Here is a 21,306-nt window from a genome sequence, read left to right on the forward strand (position 1 = left end):
GCTCTTGAACTCTCAACTTTTATATAAGTAAAAGCTAAATGATTTGCCCATTCAGCTTCTTGAACCTGCTCTGCCATTCAATAGAATTAGAGTCAGAGTTATGCAGCACATAAATAGGCTCTGATCCAACACATCCATGCCAACCAAGATGGCTTATCTACACCTATAAATAATATATGCTTTTATTTTTGTTTCTCCGTCCAAGCTTTCCATCTTCCCACATTACACTCCATTTGCCAACATTTTGCCACTCCCATAAACCTATCAACAGTGCTTTGTAAACAGTTTGCCTTGCAAGTGCAAATTTGACAAATATATATTCGCATCCTTCATGTTATTAATATATATTATAGGCAGTTGCAGTTCCAGCACTGATCCCTATGGTCATGAGGGAGAAAATCTTCCTCCTTCTCCCTCGTCGCTGCTTCTGCGTATTACTTCAATGCCTGCCAATATGTTATTCCCAACATCATGGGCACTTTATCTTGTGATTATTTTATGAAGCACTATTTTCATATCCAAAAACAATATCCCTCCTAACATCCCCCTCAATTCAGCCTGATCGAGACATCCTCTAAAACTCATGACTGACGCAGACATGATTTTTCCCTTCACAAAGCCATGGTGACTGCTTGATTAGATTGCTATATTACAAATATGCTATTACCTCGTTAAAAATGGAGCTATTTCAACAACAGATATTAAGCTAGTCGGTCTATAGTTGCCCACTTTTTGTCTCTCTCCTTTTTTGCCTAGACATGTCACACTGGCAGTTTTCCAGTGCACCAGCACATCTCCAGAATGTCAATATTTTTAGAAGATTGTAACCGAACTTGGTAGCTACTACTTTTAGGATTCTTGATCGGGATTTAGATCTAATTTTAGATCAGTATCTTTAGCCCTGTTAGTGCATTAATGCCACTTATTTTGTGATGGTATTTATTTCCTTCCTGGCATTATTTAGTGTTGAGATGTTACAGGTATCTTCTGCCCTAAACACTAATGTGAAATATCTGTTGAACTCTTTCGCTATTTTCTTGTTTCCCCCAGAACTATTACCCTATATGAGCAATGTTCATGGGCCTCTCTCTACCTTTTTGAATATTCAAAAGATACTCTTATATTTGTTGTTGTTCTTGGTTACTTTCTCACATAGCTATTGTTCTATTCTTATTTCACTTTGAGGTTGTTTGTTTAACCTTCCTCATTACCCATTTCCAGATCTAAGAGTGCCACTTTGCTGGTTGACGCCATAACGCATTATCCTAAATGCACTCTATATATTTTCTTCTTGTAGCTAACTGTTCCAACTTGATAAATCCAATTTGCAAGATGATTACCATCACTCATTCTTAATGCACTACCTGTATTGATGTGACCTGAACACGCGTTAAGATACAACAAATATTTATTAAATCACTTATAGCAAAGTATCTGCAGTACGTTACAAGCTCCGAGCTGCTACATCTATTGACTGGCATATGCGAGCTCTTGATATTATAAAGTATAGTACGTACTAGGCGGAGTTACTACTAACAAACACTATGATTGGCTAGCATGCAATAGCCAATCTACATCTCTTGTAGAAATAAAGAAACACCGGCAGCTAAGCGAAATATTAAGAACATACTTGCAAAGTTATAGAAAATCGGCATATCTAACCGGTGGCCTACAAACCCGTCCGGCCCTCGTGTGGTAGGAGACCGCCTCACCTCCTTTCGCGGGAGAAAAGACCGGGGAGGGGAGTGGGAGAACAACCGGCGACCCGACAGGCACAGTGGGAGACGAAATAGGCGAGCCGGGTGCCAAACGACGCCGGGAGACCGCGGTAGGAACAACGGTTGGAGGTGGGGAAATAGGACCGATGTGGGAGTGAGCACGAGGCGTGGGCCATCAGGATAGGGAGTCGCAGGACTAGGTTCCTTCACAGGAAGGATGTGTTGACGGTAGCGTCTGTAGATAACACCGTCCACTTCGACCAGATGTGAACGTGATTCTTTGGCAGGCCCTTGGATGTGTCCCAGGCGTGCATGGCCCTTGTCAGTTTGCAGACGAACCACTTGTCGAAAAACCGCTTCTGCATATCACGTTTGATTTGCAGTTGTTTCTGAACCGCAGGCGAGGAATGAACTTGTGGTTGCAACAGTTGCTGGGAGACAGGCAGGGGAGCACGAGTTTGGCGAGACATCAGTCGTTGGGCAGGAGAACATAGAAACATAGAAAATAGGTGCAGGAGTAGGCCATTCCACCCTTCAAGCCTGCACCGCCATTCAATATGATTATGGCTGATCATCCAACTCAGTATCCTGTACCTGCCTTCTCTCCATACCCACTGATCCCTTTAGCCACAAGGGCCACATCTAACTCCCTCTTAAATATAGCCAATGAACTGGCCTCAACTACCTTCTGCGGGAGAGAATTCCAGAGATTCACCACTCTCTGTGTGAAAAAGGTTTTCCCCATCTCGGTCCTAAAAGATTTCCCCCTTAACCTTAAACTGTGACCCCTTGTTCTGGACTTCCCCAACATCGGGACCAACCTTCCTGCATCTAGCCTGTCCAACCCCTTAAGAATTTTGTTAAGTTTCTATAAGATCCCCCCTCAATCTTCTAAATTCTAGCGAGAACATAGTATGGGATCCCGTGCAATGTTCCGTAGATTGAGTAAGTCCAGGTATACGTCGGATTTGGCAAGGCATGATCGTTCTATGAATTTTGCAATCCGAAAGGTGCGTTCGGCGAGTCTGTTGGACTGCGGGAACTCGGGACTGCTGGTGTTGAAAATCCCATCGTTTAGCAAAGTTTTTAAAGACTTGGCTGGTGAACTATCTGCCGTTGTCAAACTGAATACGAGCAGGAGAGCCATGCACGGAGAGGTGCAGCTTCTCAATCACTGCCTCCGAAGAAATGGTTTGCAGCAGGTCTATTTCGAACCAGCCCGAGTAAGTCAACAAGAACCAAATAATTTTTCCCGTGCCACTCGAAGATGTCGGTGTCTAACGAGGACCACGGGAGAGGAGGGAATGGTTGTGGCAGTAAGGGCAGCTTCTGCTGATGTGGCGTCAGGCTTTTGCAGACAGCGCATGTTTCGGTTCTTTCACGTATGCATTTGGTCATACCGGGCCTGTAAAACATGCTTTGCGCCTTTTGGAGGGTTGCCTCCATGCTGGGGTGGTCCCTGTGGATGTCGTTATAGTATTCGTCCCGGAGGGCGGGTGGGCCCTTGACTATGATTCCGTCCTGTAGCACTAGTTCGTCACGAACCAGGAAGTAGGGGCGTATTTCGAGCTGTTTTTCGGGCCAACCACGCCAGATGACTAGACAGCAATTGTAAAGTCTCATCAGCAGCCGTGTGTTCAGCTAGGCAGCTTAAACAATCAGTTAGCACAAACGAGACCTTCATGACCGAGAATTTGCCCTGTTCGGAGAGTTGTTGTCCGTTGGTTCTGCGCGGGGCTCTGGATAGCGTGTCTGCTATGTACATGTCTTTACCTTTCTTGTGGACGATGTTGAAATCAAATCGCTTCAGTTGCATCACCATTCTCTGTAGTTGTGCTAGGGCAGCATGGATCAGTTTGTTCAAAATGTTGACCAGCGGCTGGTGGTCTGTCTCGATGGTCACAGTTTTACCAAAGATAATGTCCTTGAATTTAGTACAGGCGAAAACCACTGTTAGCAATTCCTTTTCGATCTGGGCGTAGCGCTGTTCAGTGTCAGTTAGCGTACCGGATGCAAATGACATGGGCTTGAAATCGCCGTCAGTAGTGGCCTGCAGGCATGCTGCGCCTAACCCGTACTGGGATGCAGCGCAGGTAAGCGTTACCGGTAACTCCAGATCGAAATAGGAGAGTGTAGGTGCGCTAGCTAGCTGCAGTTTGAAGAGTCGAAGATCCTTTGGAGCTGCGGGTACCAGGATCATGCCACGTCCTTGTATGTCAGTTCTCGCAGGGGGGCCGATATGTCGCTGAGGTTGGGAATACATTTCCCAAGGTAGTTAACCATACCGAGGAATCGTTATAAACTCACAACATCAGTAGGAACCGGCAATTCGTTGATAGCTGCGGTCTTCTGCGGATCTAGTCTGAGACCGTCACTGATAAAAACATGTCCGACGTAAGTGACTTCAGGAACTTGAAACCCTGCACTTTAGTTGATTGAGCTTAAGCTGGATGTCTTTGGCATGGTCAAGTACTCTCTTCAGATTTGTGTCATGTTCAGCCAAATCGCAGCCATAGACGAGAATATCATCAACAATGATGGTACTCTGCAAACAATTGTTCTATAGTGCGCTGGAAGACTTCGCTGGTGTAGTTGATGCCGAAAGGCATCCTTAGAAATTTGAAGCGACCAAAGGGTTTACCGAATGGAGTGAGGTTGGACGAGTCTGGGTCTAGGGGAATCTGCCAAAAGGAGCTTTTGGCATCCAGGACCGAGAATACTGCTGCGTTGCCAATCTGTGCAGTGACATCCTCTGTGATTTGTATTGGGCAATGTGGGCGCTTGATGGCAGTGTTAAGATCTCTGGGGTTGATGCAGATACGGATCTCCTTGTTTTTCTTGGTTGCAATGACCATGGTGGAAACCTAGTCGGACGGGTCAGTTACCTCGACAATAACACCCATTGAGACCATGCGTTTGAGTTCAGCGTGTATTCCGTCACACATGGTATGTAGGACACGATGTGGTGCTCGGACCACAGGTGTGACTTTAGGATCAACAGTAATGCGATATTTGACAGGCAACTTGCCAAGTTCATCACTAAACAGGTCTTCGTATTGGGAGAGTAGCTGCTGAGTAGGCTCATCAGTGAGGCAGAGTTTGTGGACAACACGTCCTAACTAGACCAGGCCTAGATCGTGGCATGCATTGACACCGAGCAAAGTCTCTGAATTAGCTTTAACAATGTAAAACTGTAAGGTGCGGGATGGTTCATCTACAGTGCACATTAAATCAGCTTTTCCGAGTGGGTGCAGAACCTCTCTCCCGTAAGCCCGAAGCTTTGCGGAGGCTTATCAATACGTTCAGCATTGCAAATTTTTTTGAACTCCCTTAATGATACGACGTTCACTTCTGCGCCAGTGTCCACCTTGGCAAGAAGAGGCCTGTTATTCACGAACATGGTTACTTCAGGGTCAAGTAGCTCGTTAGAAATAGGGAGGAGGTAGTGGATGGCAGAACTGTTATCAACACTGTCTGAGTGCAAAGTGGGGGACGACAATTCAGGCACTTGGGAGACAGTATCAGTGAACTCCTGCTGAAGCAGATGCAGGCTTGTCCTTGAAGCATTAGGAGTTACATAGGAATGACAGCATCGTGCAAAGTGGTTCAATTTCTTACAGAAATTGCAGGCTTTTCCGTAGGCAATGCAAAACTGACGACCCTTCGCATGAAAATAGTTACAATTCTGACAGCAAGTAGCAGACCTGGTAGGGGGTTTGCGAGAGGAGAAGTCTGTAAGATTAACGCTATGTTGCTGGCGGGGTCTGAAAGGCACTGGGTCAGTGTTAGTGTTTCGGAGAAGCTCAGCTCTCAGCTTGCTTTCAAGCGTTCCGCCTACCAGCTTATCTCGTACTAACTCATCACTTAAATCACGAAATTGACAGCGTGCAGCCATGTGCTTCAAGCCACTGATAAATTGTTCAATAGGTTTATCGACCTGTAAACGAGCATAGAACTTGGTTCTTTCAATAATATGGTTTGAAGGCATATCACACAGTTCTCTGAACTTTCTTAGCACAACCACAGGGTCGTCAATAATTTCTGCTGGCACACGAACCTGGCTGTTGTTATCCAAAACAGCAGGAGCAAAGGTGAAGTTGTCGGCATGATTCATGGCCTCGGGTCCCACAAGATTGAGCAAAACAGATGCACACACTTCTGGGGGGTCATTCCGATGAACGATGCGAGAATAATGAGTGTAGTCACGTTTGAAAAGGCGCTATCGTTCAGCAATGTCTGAATCAAAGATCAAAAGGCTCAGGCGGCGTCACGAATTAGCCATATCGGAGATAGTAAAGACACAAATGAATCAAAATAAAATAAAACCCGATAAACGTAAACGGAGTAGGCAAGACTCACTGTCTGACACCATGTAATGATGTGACCCGAACACACATTAAGATACAACACATATTTATTAAATCACTTACAGCATAGGATCTGCAGTACGTTACAGCTCCGAGCTGCTACATCTACTGACGGCGTTTTTGATAATATATAGCATGCACTATGCGGAGCTACTACTAACAAACACTCTAATTGGCTAGCATGCAATAGCCAATCTACACTACCCTTTGTATGTGCCTCTATTATTTGTTGCGTTATATGCTTTCCTGCACAATGGTTACAGTTTGGGAGTCTATACATTACTCCAAAAAGCATTAACTTTTAGCCAAATGGACTCAACCTCTTCTATGACTAGATTATTTCTTGCATCTGTACTTATTTCACCTCTTGTAAACATTGTTACTCTTCCACCTTTCTCTTCCCACTTTTTGTAATATTTCAGTAAATGTTGCTGATATAAAAATTCTGGAATAATAAATGTATTTTATCTGCACTAGCCAGTTAAAATGTTTAGCCTTGTCCCTGTTGTGTTTTACTACAAAATCGTAAATCACTGCTGCAGATAACATGAGGGTCGACATGCAGCTTTTATTTCAAGTTTTCAAATTGCTCCATTCAGGAACAAAATGTGAAATTGGTGAATTTTTTAAGCTTTATTGATCACCATCAAATCTTAAGGATAAGTTTTCTGCATATTTGAAATAATTCAATTTTCTTTTTGTGTCTTGATGCAGTCTGAGTTTTGTTATGGTAATGTCACAAATTCTTGATTTGCTTGGTTATATTTACCACCAAGCATGATTCGAGTGAGGAATTTTTCTTTCTTGTGACGAAATAGTAATGTAAAGTGTGTTTGGGTAATCAGCAAATCAGATGGTTTTCAATGTTTCTGATTACACAAATACTACCTGAAAATCTTATCTAAATATCCTCTGGCAGGATCCTATATGTTCACTTGGGCCCTTTTCTTACCACACCAACCCCAAGCATGAAAGTGGAATTTTCATCAACCTTGTAGTACAGGTGCACAACCTTTTATCCGACGATCCAAATAACGAAAACCTCCGAATAGCGACATTTTTTTCAGTCCTTGAAGAAAGGTCCTTGAAAACGTTCACCGAGGGCGGCCCGCAGAGGTGACAGCGGAACCTCCGGTCGGTCCTCGAAGAAAGGGGAACTAAATCCCCATTCATAAAAGAGAAGGTGAGGGTATATTGCGCGGGAGGGTTAATAATTGACAATCTGCTGCTGCCTGCCCGCTGAGTTAAAAAGTTCCCACGGTAGACTCACGATACACAGTGTATCGTGAGTCTTGCGTGGGAAGTTTTTAATTCAGCGTGCAGGCAGCAGCAAATTGTCGCTCCCTTCAGTTTCACCCCACCTACACCCCTCTGCTTCCCGGCCATGTGTGTGATCCCTTCCCTCCCCTCTCCAGCTCCCCGTGCATTGCACCGGCGTGGGGGCTTTGCACTGTCTTCACGTTGGAGCCAGTGCCAGTCACCGGAGACGTCAGGACCAACGGGACACCGACCCCCAGGCCCACTGCAAGCACGGAGATCCCAGAGACCCACAGCCAGCAGCAGCCCAGTCCCGTTCCAATTCCAGAGGAACACGCTCTCCGCTGTCCTCGTAGGGACAGAAGCTGATGGCTCGGGCTGTGACGTCTCCGGCCACCCCCCTGTACAGGAGCTGAGACTGGGAACTGTGGGGTTGTTTGCAGTTGCAGAGGGAGGGGGCAAGGGCGGTACAGTTCCCAGTCTCAGCTCCATTCTAGGGGGTGACCGGAGACGTCAGGACCAACGGGACACCGACTGCAAGCACGGAGATCCCAGAGACTCACAGCCAGCAGCAACGCTAGCCCAGCCCCGGTCCAACTCCAGAGGAACCCGGGCTGCAGATGAGGGGGCGCAGCTCGGTTGTGGGCGAACTGCCACTTGTCGCTGTAGCGGCGCATCGGGGAGCGGGTTCCTGTTGGTCCTGACGTCTCCGGCCACCCCCTGGACAGGAGCTGAGAGACGTCAGAACCACCAGAAGCTGCTCCCCGATGCGCCGCTACAGCGACAAGTGGCAGTTCGCCCCACAGCCCGAGCTGCGCCCCCTCATCGGGACACCGACCCCCAGGCCCACTGCAAGCACGGAGATCCCAGAGACTCACAGCCAGCAACAACTCTAGCCCAGCCCCGCTCCAACTCCAGAGGAACCCGGGTTGCGGATGAGGGGGTGCAGCTCGGGCTGTGGGCGAACTGCCACTTGTCGCCGTAGCGGCCCATCGGGGAGCGGATTCCTCTGGAGTTGGAGGGACAGGGAGACACAGCGGCTTTTGAGAATGGTGGGCAATCACTTCCAAAGTTCTGCCCACACAGTCAGTACACCTCTCCTACACTTGTCTCCCGCACTAAGATCATCTCGCAGAGAATGATCCCAGCCTAAACCTCCCTATTCTCTCCTATTCTGCAAGAAAAAACTACATTGAAGACTCAAACTCGCGATCGAGTAACTGCCGGGATCGAGGCGCAAACTCGCGACCTTGCGGATACGAGCCGAGCACTCTACCACTGAGCCAGCCGTTAAAATCTACGCTAAAAATCTTCCATTCCGAAAGCCGAAAAATTCTGAATTACGAAAAGTGTCTGGTCCCAAGGCTTTCGGATAAAAGGTTGTGCACCTGTACTTCTGAAATGTAATCATAAATGGATCTTGGTCATAATACTGGTACCAGGACATTTTAAAAGCATTTTTTATGTACTTCAGACCTTTATTGAAGATCAGATTACTTACAATTAATTACATTTGCTTCAATATATACTGTTTTAATAAATGTCCGATGTAACTAATTTTGTCATTAAATTCTGGCATATCTGGCAAACAAAGGTTGCAGTATATTTTGGCATAACATGTGAGTTAGAAATTCCAGCTTTGTTTTTTTGGGATTAATGCCTTCTGTTTATAGGCAAACTCAATTCAGCACTCTCTGGTGGGTGTTGGTTTGGGCTACTGTAATTGTATTGTGGACTACTGTGCTACCGTTGTGATCGTCAGTCACCCAGTTTTTTGAATAGATGCACCAACAAGTAAATTTCAAGATATCTTAGCTGAATGATTTACATTGTTTACATTTACATTTACATATGTAACATTGTTTATTTTTTTGCAGGAGGATGTCATTAACACACAGTGTGGATATGATGTTAGGTTGAAAATGGTAAGCTTAAATAATTAATTCCTTATCGAAGGAAGGGGAAATGTTACAATTTGCTCTTTCTATTGTGATTGAGTAAACATTTCTTGCTGTTTGAAGAAACAGATTTCTATATTGTTTTAGCTTCACAGGAAGACTGTTTGGCCTTGGTGCAATATACATCAATTAGATAACCTAGGAAGCATATTCAATTTTCATTCTATTGGCAGTTTCTTTAGCATAATTAAAAGATTAGGATTAAATCATATGAAAACTTTCTAGCTTTCTAATAATATAAAGGGATTATAATGTAGTGGGCTAAATATAAGGTTTACCGTATTACCATTCAATGGAATGTTTTGTTGTACTTTATTCGTAAAATAATTGTTTAAAAAATTGACTTTAAATCCTGAATTGTGGAGATGCTCTTTTTGTTTTCCTTGTATACAAACAGATAAATTAACAATCTTTAATTCGCTCATCTACTATCATTAGGCAGAGGTCAGATTATAGTTTCAAAAAATATATCACATTGCTTTTAATCTGAAACCTGTAGTCATTTTCTGGCTGGGCTATCACATGACAGTTATGACTGATATCACTGGTCTATTGTTGAGTACTTAGCATTATTTCATCACGCATACATGTAGAAATTAGATTGAATTATTGTTGGGGTGTATAGACTGGAAATTTTGATAAATCCCTGGAATTGCATGCATAGCTGCAGAAGAGGTGCTCCAAATTACTATGATCCAAAACATGGTTTCTGCCTCAGTGCAAGACTTCAGATGAAATTAATGATACTCTGCATCATCATTCCAATATGGAATGACATTTTAAAAGAATGAACTTATGTCAGCAATGTCTCTTGCATTTCAGTAAGACGTTTGAGTGGAATCGTAAGCCAACGAGTTAGAAGCATAGAAACATTGAAAGTAGGTGCAGGAGTAGGCCATTCGGCCCTTAGAGCCAGCACTGCCATTCCATTAGATCATAGCTGATCATCCAGAATCAGTACCCTGTTCCTGCATTTTCCCCATATTCCTTGATTCCATTAGCCCTAAGAGCTATATCTGATTCTCTTGAATACATCAGTTGACCACTAAATTCTAGGCTAATGCTCTCCCGCAGCACTGAGTAGTCCAGCACTGTCAAGTGATTGCCTTTCACGTTAGATGTTAAACCGAGCCAATGACTATTATTATCCTAGGTCTCGTCTTGTGCAGCTCTATGAAATTGATTTTTCTTTCCTTTACTGGACAAATGCCCGGAGTCAGATAAGACCCTTCTTGAAAACCTGTTTTAATAATTCCAGATGTTTCCAGATGCTACACATTTGGATCTCTATCAATTGTATGAATTATTTTTTTACCATTGAGCAAACATACTATGTTTCTTCCAATAACAATAGCAGTGAAATTGATTGCAGTAAAATAAATATACTAAATATGCAGTAGCAATTTGAAATAAAATAAAATGCAAGGCTGCCAGAAACACAGATTTGTGTACAATATTGGTACAGGTGCACAACCTTTTATCCGGTGTTCCGGAAACCGAAAAACTCCGAAAACCGGCCATTTTTTCCAGGATGTCGTCTGCACACCAAAGCTCGCGTTTGGCGCCAAACTTGACCCGAAACGACCCACGGTCAACCCAGGTCTGTACTACTGTAGCGGCTGCCTCCTCCCCGGACACCGGGGAGACACTTAAACATCTGTAAATCATTGCTTAAATGTTAGTCAGTTAGTTTGGAGGACTTTTATGTGAAGGGGGGGGTTGAAGGGGTAAACTTTAATTCTTAGTCCCCTACCTGGTCGGAGAGGCGGGGAGCGGTCAATGCCTTACCGGGTCGCCGTGCAGTAAGCTCCGCCGCGCTGTGGTCGCCAACTCCCAGCTGGGGCTGCGGGCGGCGCCGGTTGTAGCTCCGACCCCGGCAACTCTACCCCTGGCTGCGAGGCTCCGCAAATGTTGGGAGTCGGCGGCGTCGCAGCGCTGGGATACCAGCGGGAAGCGGGCAATGCCTTACCGGGTCGCTGTGCGGTAAGCTCCAGGGCGCTGAGGCCGCCTTCTCCCAACGTTCGCGGAGCTGGGGGCTGCGGGCGGCGCTGGATTTGGAGCGCCTCACAGCCAGGGGTCGAGTTGCCGGGGTCGGAGCTACAACCGGCGCCGCCCGCAGCCGGACGGAGCCCCCAGCTCCGCGATGTTGGGAGTCGCCGACCAGGTAGGGGACTAAGAATTAAAGTTTACCCCTTCACCCACCACCACATAAAATCCCTCCAAACTAACTGACTAACATTTATGTAATGATTTACAATGATTCCCCGGTCTCCGGGGAGGAGGCAGTCGCTCCAGACTTTTCAAGCCGCCCGCGCTACCTACCTAATCTACGCTAAAAATCTTCCATTCGGAAATCCGAAAATGTCCGAAATCCGACAAGTGTCTGGTCCCAAGGCTTTCGGATAAAAGGTTGTGCACCTGTATATCAAATGATTTTAGACATAAATATGAATCACATACAATACAGTCAAGCCTAAGACAAATGAAATCACAACAGCAATGACAAGATCCCACACAAGAGATTAGTGTGCAAATTGGAGCACATAGCATTGGGGGTAGTGTATTGACATGGTTAGAAACATAGAAACATATAAATTAGGTGCAGGAGTAGGCCATTCGGCCCTTGGAGCCTGCACCGCCATTCAATATGATCATGGCTGATCATCCAACTCGGTATCCCGTACCTGCCTTCTCTCCATACCCCCTGATCCCCTTAGCCACAAGGGCCACATCTAACTCCCTCTTAAATATAGCCAATGAACTGGCCTCAACTACCCTCTGTGGCAGAGAGTTCCAGAGATTCACCACTCTCTGTGTGAAAAAAGTTCTTCTCATCTCGGTTTTAAAGGATTTCCCCCTTATCCTTAAGCTGTGACCCCTTGTCCTGGAAATTGGCAGACAGGAAGCAAAGAGTAGGAATTAACGGGTCCTTTTCAGAATGGCAGGCAGTGATTAGTGGGGTACAGCAAGGCTCAGTGCTGGGACCCCAGTTATTTCCATGTTTCCAATTACACAGGACTAGATGTTAAAAATCCAAAGTGCCAAATGTCAACTTACTCCGGGTGGTGATGGGAGCCTTATGCACTCACCTATGCTCCTCCGGTGTTGAGAAAGGCTAGGCAGACACATCATTGGGGTTATCAAGTAGGCACCTACTTTCATCGACGTTTTGCTGATTGGACCCACAACGTCTCCAGTAGGCTCAGCGGTGCATTCTGGCGTCCCAGAACCACCCCCCTCTGCATCTTTCTAGTTGGATATTTGGGAGACCAAATGGGGTCTTTCCTCTTCAGCCAGACCCACTGGCTACTCCGCTCTGGCACCCGTGATGCTTCTATGATAATAATAATAATAATAAATTTTATCTATGGGCAAGGACACCGTACAAAAAATTAGCAAGTAGAGGAAAAACATGTATGCGGAATGAAATAAATAGTAGAGACATGACTAGTACACAAATTAAAGACAGAATTCAATTCAAAACACAATATGAGGCAATTCAAGCACAGATGAAAAGGGAGGGGGACGTGGGGCTAAGGATAGGCAGAGGTGAAGAGATGGGTCTTGAGGCGGGACTGGAAGATGGCGAGGGACACGGAATGATGGCCTGGTGTAGGGCTTGCCCGCTGATCAGCAGGTCCTTCATCAGTCTTACGGTTGATATTGCCATGAATCTTCGACATCCAACTTCTACCAGGCAGATCTTAGCTCTCCAGCCCTGCTGTTCTGCCTCCGCTGCAACTCTGTATATCGCAGTTTCTTTCTTTCGAAGGCTTCCTGCACAGCGTCCTCCCAAGGGACTGAGCTCCCCAAGATATACCATGTACTGAGAGTTCGACACGAGGACAAGATCAGGCCTCAAGTTGGAGATGGCTATCTCTGATGGAACTGTAAGCCGTTGGCCCACATCCACCAGCATCTGCCAATCCCGGGCTGCCTCCAGCTGTCCAAACCTGGTCCTTCGTGGAATTTTCCATTGCCTTTGTTCCTCCTCCCGAACAAAGGTAATGGGCATAACTGGGTTGGTTGTTCTGGGCAGCAGGGCATTGTTGGTTGTTCTTCTGCTTTCCAGAGTCGCTGCCAGGCATTTGAGAACTTGATTATGTCTCTAGGTGTACCGTCCTTGGGAGAAGCTTACTTTACACCCTGTAAGGATGTGCTTAAGTGTGGCTGGTATTGAACACAGGGGGCATGATGGATCTTCGCCCAGCCATTGGTTGAGATTTTTTGGGCTAGGAAGGACATCATAGGTTGCTTGAATGAGGAAACTTATCCTGCTCACCTCCATCTCCCACTTGTCCTTTCAGCTGATCTTCCTCTTTTCCACACTCTCCCATCTCATCCACTGGTCCTGTTTAGCTTGCGACACAGACTTGGCACACCTACTCGACGACTCCTGTCGGCGGACTTCGGCCGCAACCAACTTCCGGCGTTCCATTGATGATGCCTTGTTCCAGCAAGGTTGCTTTCCGCCAAGCCCCAAGCCACTTCTTCCGTGTTGGATTTGTCCTATCATGTCACCTAGGTGGAGAGCAGATTTTGCCTGCTGTCTCGCATTCTTAGCCGTCCACTTCTATCCTGGTGCCAGGGTTGGAGCAGCAGCTTGGATGACAGTGTCCCTTGATTCTGCCAAAGTCATCTCTAGTCTGACTTTAGTGCACCTGAACTCCTCTGTGAGGCTAGAGAGAGGCAGCTAGAGTACCCCCTGACCGTACAGGCCGACGCTGCTCAGGCACCGAGGAACACCTAACCACTTTCTCACGATAAAGCTGATTGTTCTTTCCATCTTCTCGACTCTTGTGAGGGTGATGTCATACATGGTTAATGGCCACATAAGGCGAGGTAGTAACCCAAACTACAGGCACCAGGTTTTCAGCTTTCCAGGCAGCATGGATTGGTCGACGTTCGCCAGACCTTTGATGACTTCTTGCCTAAACCCGTTAGCCTAATCGGTGTCCTTCAGCTTAGAGTTATACCATCTTCCCAGACTTTTGATTGGCCTCTCTGACACAGTTGGAATAGGTTATCGATCAATGAAGAACCTTTGATCTGTCAGTTTGCCTTTGATTATAGAAACGCTTCTTGATTTGGATGGCTTGAATTTCATTCTGACCCCAGTGATGTTCCCTTGAAGCTTCCCTAAAAGGCACCTGTTGCAAGGTGCTGTTGTTGTTATGATTGTCATGTCATCCATGTAGGCCCTGATGGGTGGTAGACGGACTCCAGACTTCAGCCACTCGCCCCCCCATTATCCACTTGGAGGCCCTTATGATGATTTCCTTAGCCATTGTAAAAATCAATGGGGAGATGGTACACCCCGCCATAATGCCAATCTCCAAGTGCCATGTGGTCGTAAAGTCAGGCGTGGTGAAACAGAGCCTTGACAAGGCTTGAAAATAAGCCTTGTCAAGGCTTTCGATAGTCTCTGGTATCCTGAAGAAGTCAAAGGATGCCCAGAGGAAACTGAGGGACAGTTCCGAACGCGTTGGGAAAATGACATGCAGATCTCTCTTTTGCAGTCTGGATTTGGTTTGAGACATCCAGAGAACCCTGGGATGCCTGCTTTTTGGACTGTTGTATCCACAAGGTTGTTTCTCTCTAAATAGCTGGTAATCCTCTGAGCTATGATGCTGAAGAAGATCTTACCCTCTACATTGAGGAGACTTATAGGGCGGAATTGGCTGATATCTGTGGATTCCTTCTCTTTCGGAATCAGGATTCCTCCCACTCCACGCCATGCTTTGGGTATGACTCTCTTCTCCCAAGCCACTCTCATTAGCCTCCACAGGAAGCGAAGAACATCAGGAGCACCCGTGTAGAGTCGATAAGGAACCCCATTTGGCCCTGGGGCTGAAGATGCTCTTGCCCGCTTTACCGTTTGTTCCACCTCCCTCCACTTTGGAGGACTAATGTCCATCTAGTGCTCTGGTTGTTCAATTGGTGGAATGTCCGATGGAATAGCTGTTTTCTGGAGTCTCTTGTCATCCGCAAGCATTCTTTCCAGATGCTCGTCCAGCTCCTGCCTTGATGTTTTCAGGTTTCCTCCCTTTGATGAAAAGTGATTTTATGAACTTAATAGGGGTCCTTGAAGAAGCGTGATCTCGTTCATTCTCTCTTTTTTCGTGATTTCCGCTGGTACTCTGCTCGTCTCAGGGTTGTTAAACGGCTTTTGATGTTTCCCTGGAGAATGTTGATGCCCTCCTTCTCACTATCAGAAACCTTCCTTCACTGCTTCTTGAGTTGCCTTCTCTCCCGGATTAGGCATTCCTAATATTAGGCATACAATATATATTAACGATTTAGACAAGGGAATTTAATGTAACATCTCTAAGTTTGCGGATGACACAAAGCTGGCTGGCAGAGTGAGCTGCGAGGAGGATGCTATGAGGCTGCAGGGTGACTTGGATAGGTTGGGTGAGTGGGCAGATGAATGGCAGATGCAGTATAAGGTGGATAAATTGAGGTTATCCACTTTGGTGGCAAGAACAGGAAGGCAGATTATTATCTGAATGGTGTCAGATTAGGAAAAGCTGGCGGTGCAACGATACCTGGGTATGCTTGTACATCAGTCACTGAAAATAAGCATGCAGATACAGCAGGAAATGAAGAAAGCTAATGGCATGTGGCCTTCATTACGAGAGGATTTGAGTTTAGGAGCAAGGAGGTCCTACTGCAGTTGTACAGGGCCCTGGTGAGACCACACACTGTTGCAGTTTTGGTCTCCTAATTTGAGGAAAGACATTCTTGCTATTGAGGGAGTGCAGCGTAGGTTCACCAGGTTAATTCCCAGGATGGCGGAACTGACATATGATGAAATAATGGGTCGACTGGGCTTGTATTCACTGGAATTTCGAAGGATGAGAGCAGTTTATAGAAGAGTAGAAAATTCTTAGCGATTGGACAGGCTAGATGCAGGGAGGATGTTCCCCATGTTGGGGGAGTCCAGAACCAGGGGTCACATTTTAAGGATAAGGGGTAGGCCATTTAGGTTAAGATGAGGACATTTTTTTTCATCAAGAGAGTTGTGAATATGTGGAATTCTCTTCCACAGAAGGCAGTGGAGGCCAATTCACTGGATGTTTTCAAGAGAGATTTAGCTCTTAGGGCTAACGGAATCAAGGGATATGGGGTAAAAGCAGGAACGGGGTATTGATTTTGGATGATCAGCTCTGATCATATTGAATGTCGGTGCTGGGTTGAAGGGCGGAATGACCTACTCTTACACCTATTTTCTATGTTTCTAATGTGCTAAAATTATATCATGGTTCATCCTTGAATCTATTACCTACTTTGTCAGTGATCCAATCACTCCTTTATTTGAATTGATCTTGACTCTGCAGTTTCCTGCCTTGTTCAAAAATGTGTCAAATTCTCAGCAACATTTCTTCAATTGATTTATCTTGCTTATCAATATTGAGCAATGTTAAGGAAGAAATTCCTCTATTGACATCGTATTTTTTATCCTCATTTTACAAGGTGAATAGTAGACATGCTTCCGAGTCAACATTGTTTACTATAATTTAATATATTTTGCCTACTGTCACGAGAGAAAATACCAGGACATTGAAATACTATAAATTTAGAGAAAAACCAATGAATAATTACTTTCTGGAAAAAAATGGCTTATTCATCAGCATTAGATGTGATCCCGGTGTGCATTTGCTAAGTTACAGTCCACAAATATATTCTTCAATCGTGTTTTTAAGTTACATCAACAATTCACAATGGGGAAAATACAATGTAATCTAAGGTACTGGAAACTCCTAAAGATAACATGAAAGTCTGGTCTGTATTGGTTCCTGGCTTTTTTCTTTCCATCCCACTCTGTTCAACTTCATTGTGGGAGTATGCTGTGAGGATCTCCAGCAGGAAATTTACAAAACCCAGATACAGCAGACATGGAATGTATAAAACAAAAATGTTAATTGCAAAATTTGCAAATTTTTGATTAATAAAATATCTAAAATGTTAGCGCTTTGAGGTTTTTATACAGAACATCACACTTTTTCGTACTGTTGCCATGGTATGAAATGACCAGTGTAGTCAGTAGTCTAAAGATTTATTAGATGATGATCGTTATATTTGGGAGTGGATTTTGTTGAAAATAATCCACTGTTTTACAGTATTTTCTATGCCCGCAGGTTAACTGTTAAAAATTAAGCAAAATGTATCCATTAAGCAATTCTCTTTAATCCTATTCTAATTACCTAGCAACTGGACTATTACCGAATGGCAGTTGACCTTGTGGTGTATTGTAAAAGTCTTTATTGTTTTAGGAAATAGATCAACAAGATTATATTTATACCAAAGGATGTGTTGGGCAGTTTGAAAAATGGTTGCAGGAAAACTTGATTGTGGTAGCTGGAATCTTCATCGCTATTGCTTTATTGCAGGTAAGCAATTTATCGAGAAAATACCAAAACCAAGAAAAATAAATGTAAAACAGAACTGGTTATGAGGTATTGCAGGAGAGGGACAGCTAATTTTGACAGGGTGAGGATGTTTTCAGCATTGTTTATCAGTCTTGCTGTGTATGAATCAGGATATGTTTGCATATCATAGTATGTGTTGGAAGGAACTGCAAATGCTGATTTACACCGAAGATAGTCACAAAATGTGCGGAAAGCAGCATTTCTGGAGAGATGGAATGGGTGATTTTTTGGGTCGAGACTTCAGACTCTGATCACTAATTGCAATTCTTCGGAGTCTGAAGAAGAGTCTTGACCCAAAACGTCACCTATTCCTTCTCTCCTGAGATATGCCCGCAGTCTTGCTTAAACATCACAGTACGTTGGTTTCTTTGTCTTAATAAAATTACAAATGCCTTTAAATTTCATGAATTTATTTGGTTTCTGTTTCAGATATTTGGAATTTGCCTGGCACAGAATCTGGTCACTGACATTAAAGCTGTCAAAGCCAATTGGTGATATTTCATTGAAGGTTAATTAGCCGAGTTTGACAGAACTGTTGGAAGCACATCTGTAAAAAGCACATTGGATGAATGTCATCTGTAGAGTATTGGTTAATCTCTTAATGCTATGAGACCTGTGGATATAAACTACTATTAAGCAAGTTGGACTTTTACAATACCAGAGAGCTTGCTGAATTTGAGGTTTTATGATTGCAAAGGGAACTTGAACAATTTTCAATTAATATTTTGAAAAATTGTTTGTCAGTGGTGTAAACACTACCATAAATATATTAAGTTTGTACTGTTAAAGATTGTGTGGTTTAAATGTTTTCTAAGGGGAGGAAAAATGATTTGCTACAACTGCTGACCCACTTGCAGATACCGGTAACCAGATTTAGGGCTATTAAATAGTCCAGTCCTACATTGAAGAAACTGGATCCTTTGTTACCTTTGAAAGAAAAGCGAGAATAATTAGTCTATGCAGATCTAAGGGATTAGATTTATGTAATGCATATTGGCGATAGTTTATATGTAATTCAGGCAGTGATCATAAATGGCAACAATTTTTTAACTATGCCTCTTTGTTATAGAAAAAAAAGTGGTCGATCCTGGCAATGCTCGAACTTTAACTTAGATTATTACAGATGTCTTTTATTTCAAGTTCTGACATAATTTTCATATTAGGAAAGACTGAGAAAGTCAACAGCGTCAGGTGCTTTTTAAAATAGATTTATGTGGTAATTATGTAAGTGTTACTTTATTTCTTTAAATAACATTAACACGTTGTTTGCACTAAAATGTCATTTAAATTGGTGGTGCAAACTGGTCTACTCAGGAAATTTACCGTGAATTATTTAGCATGGTATCAAACGCTACACTGTTGCGTTAGTCTCCCAAGACTACTCAAATGCCTTTTGGTCTGCTGCTACTTTTAACAACTGACCTTTAAATTGCAGGAACGTTTGTTCCTGCTATCCCTACAAGTTTTCAGTTTTGGTATATAGGTCAGAATTTGATTAAGCTAAAACCAGAACTTGACTAATTCTTCAATTTCTCCTGAGTAATTGCTGGAAAGTAAAATCTGTTTAAAAACACTCGGGGGTGGGAAGATGGTACAGGCAGATGTTGATGAGGCATGAAGAAAATGTGTATCTTTGACTATTTTGCTGTCGTTTAACTCCTTTATGTGTCAAAGTTAAAAAAATGTTAACCATCAAACCATCAGTGAGACACATTTGTCACTTGTTCAAGATGACCCTTGGCTCTATGTACATAACACTTTGAGTGTAAATTTAAACCCAACACAGGAAATTTGCTTTTTTTTGGCAAATTGAGTAATTCAAGCAAGCCTCCACAGTGTAAATCATTTGTATGTGAATTTCCTCAATCCTGGTGTAGAAAGTTAAAATAATGTTACACTAATGCTGTTGCTTCAACATGTTTAGAATGACCATGGATTGTCATATTTGCCTATCGTGTTTGTTTTGCTTTCACCTGATTGGTCCCATTGGATCATATTTGTTTAAGAAAAAATCCTGCACATGTCTCATATACATTTCAGCTGTCATGCAGTCCAGTAAATGAATTAAATCCAATTAACTTAGTCTGAATGTAAGTATATTTCAAAAATACTTGATTTTACTTTGTGCTATTCATTATTTGTTATTGATAGGGCCCATTTGCAATGATGTGACATTAAACAAATGCACTGTTGCATCCACTATACATTTCCTGTTATTAGTCAAGATTTGGTTAATAAAGCTTGTTACAACTAACTTCTAAAATTAGCCATGTAAATTTATATTAAACATTTTCAAGAATAGTGTTCTTCAGCATTACAATTGGAAATAAATTTTTGCCAATGCTTTTAATTGTGTCATATTTTACATGTTTCTACTTTTCAACCACTGTTTAAAAGGTTTTTAATGATGGGAAATGTTCCGTTTTATATGCATCACAGCAATGTTACAAGAAATCTGTGGTGCTGGGCTACCACAAAGTCAGACCAAAAACATTCTCCTTACTATTCTGTGGCAAAATATCGCCATTACACTTTTGCAAGATTAGTTTGTATACTTGCACTTTCCTCAATCAGTGTAGAATGTAATCTGACGAGATGTTAATAGTGTTAATGCAGTTTGGTAGAGCTGCCTCAGAGTTCCTTTGGAATATTGCGGAGTTGCTTATCTAAGCAGCAAACTGCTATATGCAGTCATTTTTTCAACACATTTGTTTTCGTTATACGTTCCAATTAGTACTTGAGCCAGATAATTGGTAGTGTGAATGAACCCAGCGTATCATGACTGTACATTGGTAGTTTTCTTTTGTATGTTGCTTTGGGATACTTCATAATTAGCAGAGTACTTTTGAAATTCCAACTCGCTTATATTACGTATAAACAGTAAACAGTGGAATCCAATGCAGTATTAATCTTTTATTTTTGTTTATTTTGGGCATTGTTTATTATAATTGTACAATAATTTAACATTCTGCTCAAAGTGATGGGTTCATTTTGAAGCATTTTGGAAAGTTTTAATAACTCTGTACTACAATATTTTTGTCTGTTCTCTCACAAATTCTGTAACCAGTCCTTATGTTGTACATTCTTATTTTGTATGGATTATCTGGATAAATTGTTCTAAAGTTTGTCTGATTTCATTAGATCCCAAAGTGTGATTTACAAAAATAAACTGTTATATTGTTTTTGCACAGTATTAAAGTTTCAGAAAGTCATAGTTGTAAACATGCATTGTACATTCTTTGTGTGATCATTGAGTCGTCAAGATTACAATAAAGTGTCTTTCTTTACTTTGTGTCTTACTGGCAACTAACCTATTTGTGTTTGGTTAATATGGACATAATGGTGATTGATTAAAACACTGTTTTTGAACGATACAAATGAAAGGACTGTCAGTTTAATTTTGATTTCCTTTTGTAACTTCCCTTCGGAAAACAATAATACATGTATTTGTCAAGCAATTGGTAGTAATTCTACAGTGCTGTATGTAATCTTAAATTTATGATGGGAATGAAATTTGTTACAATTGACATGTTCAATAATTTGCAAACTTTGATTTTTGGCATCCCGGATAAAT

General features: G+C 43.2%; 1 protein-coding gene across 2 annotated transcripts in view; it reads left to right on the top strand.

Annotated features, from left to right (window-relative positions):
- The window catches only part of LOC129701706 (tetraspanin-17), a 61,877-nt gene extending 40,858 nt beyond the window's left edge, over positions 1 to 21,019 (top strand). The window contains exons 6-8 of one of the 2 annotated variants that reach the window (XM_055643074.1): positions 9,220 to 9,267; positions 17,577 to 17,693; positions 18,162 to 21,019. In XM_055643074.1, the coding sequence (XP_055499049.1) occupies positions 9,220 to 9,267; positions 17,577 to 17,693; positions 18,162 to 18,227 (231 nt within the window). In that variant the 3' untranslated portion in view covers positions 18,228 to 21,019. The remainder of the gene's footprint in view (positions 1 to 9,219; positions 9,268 to 17,576; positions 17,694 to 18,161) is intronic. The other variant, XM_055643075.1, reaches the window with a different exon arrangement.
- Positions 21,020 to 21,306: the final 287 nt, after the last annotated feature.

Source organism: Leucoraja erinacea, chromosome 11 (genome assembly GCF_028641065.1).
Source record: "Leucoraja erinacea ecotype New England chromosome 11, Leri_hhj_1, whole genome shotgun sequence".
In the NCBI taxonomy this organism is placed as follows: domain Eukaryota; kingdom Metazoa; phylum Chordata; class Chondrichthyes; order Rajiformes; family Rajidae; genus Leucoraja; species Leucoraja erinaceus.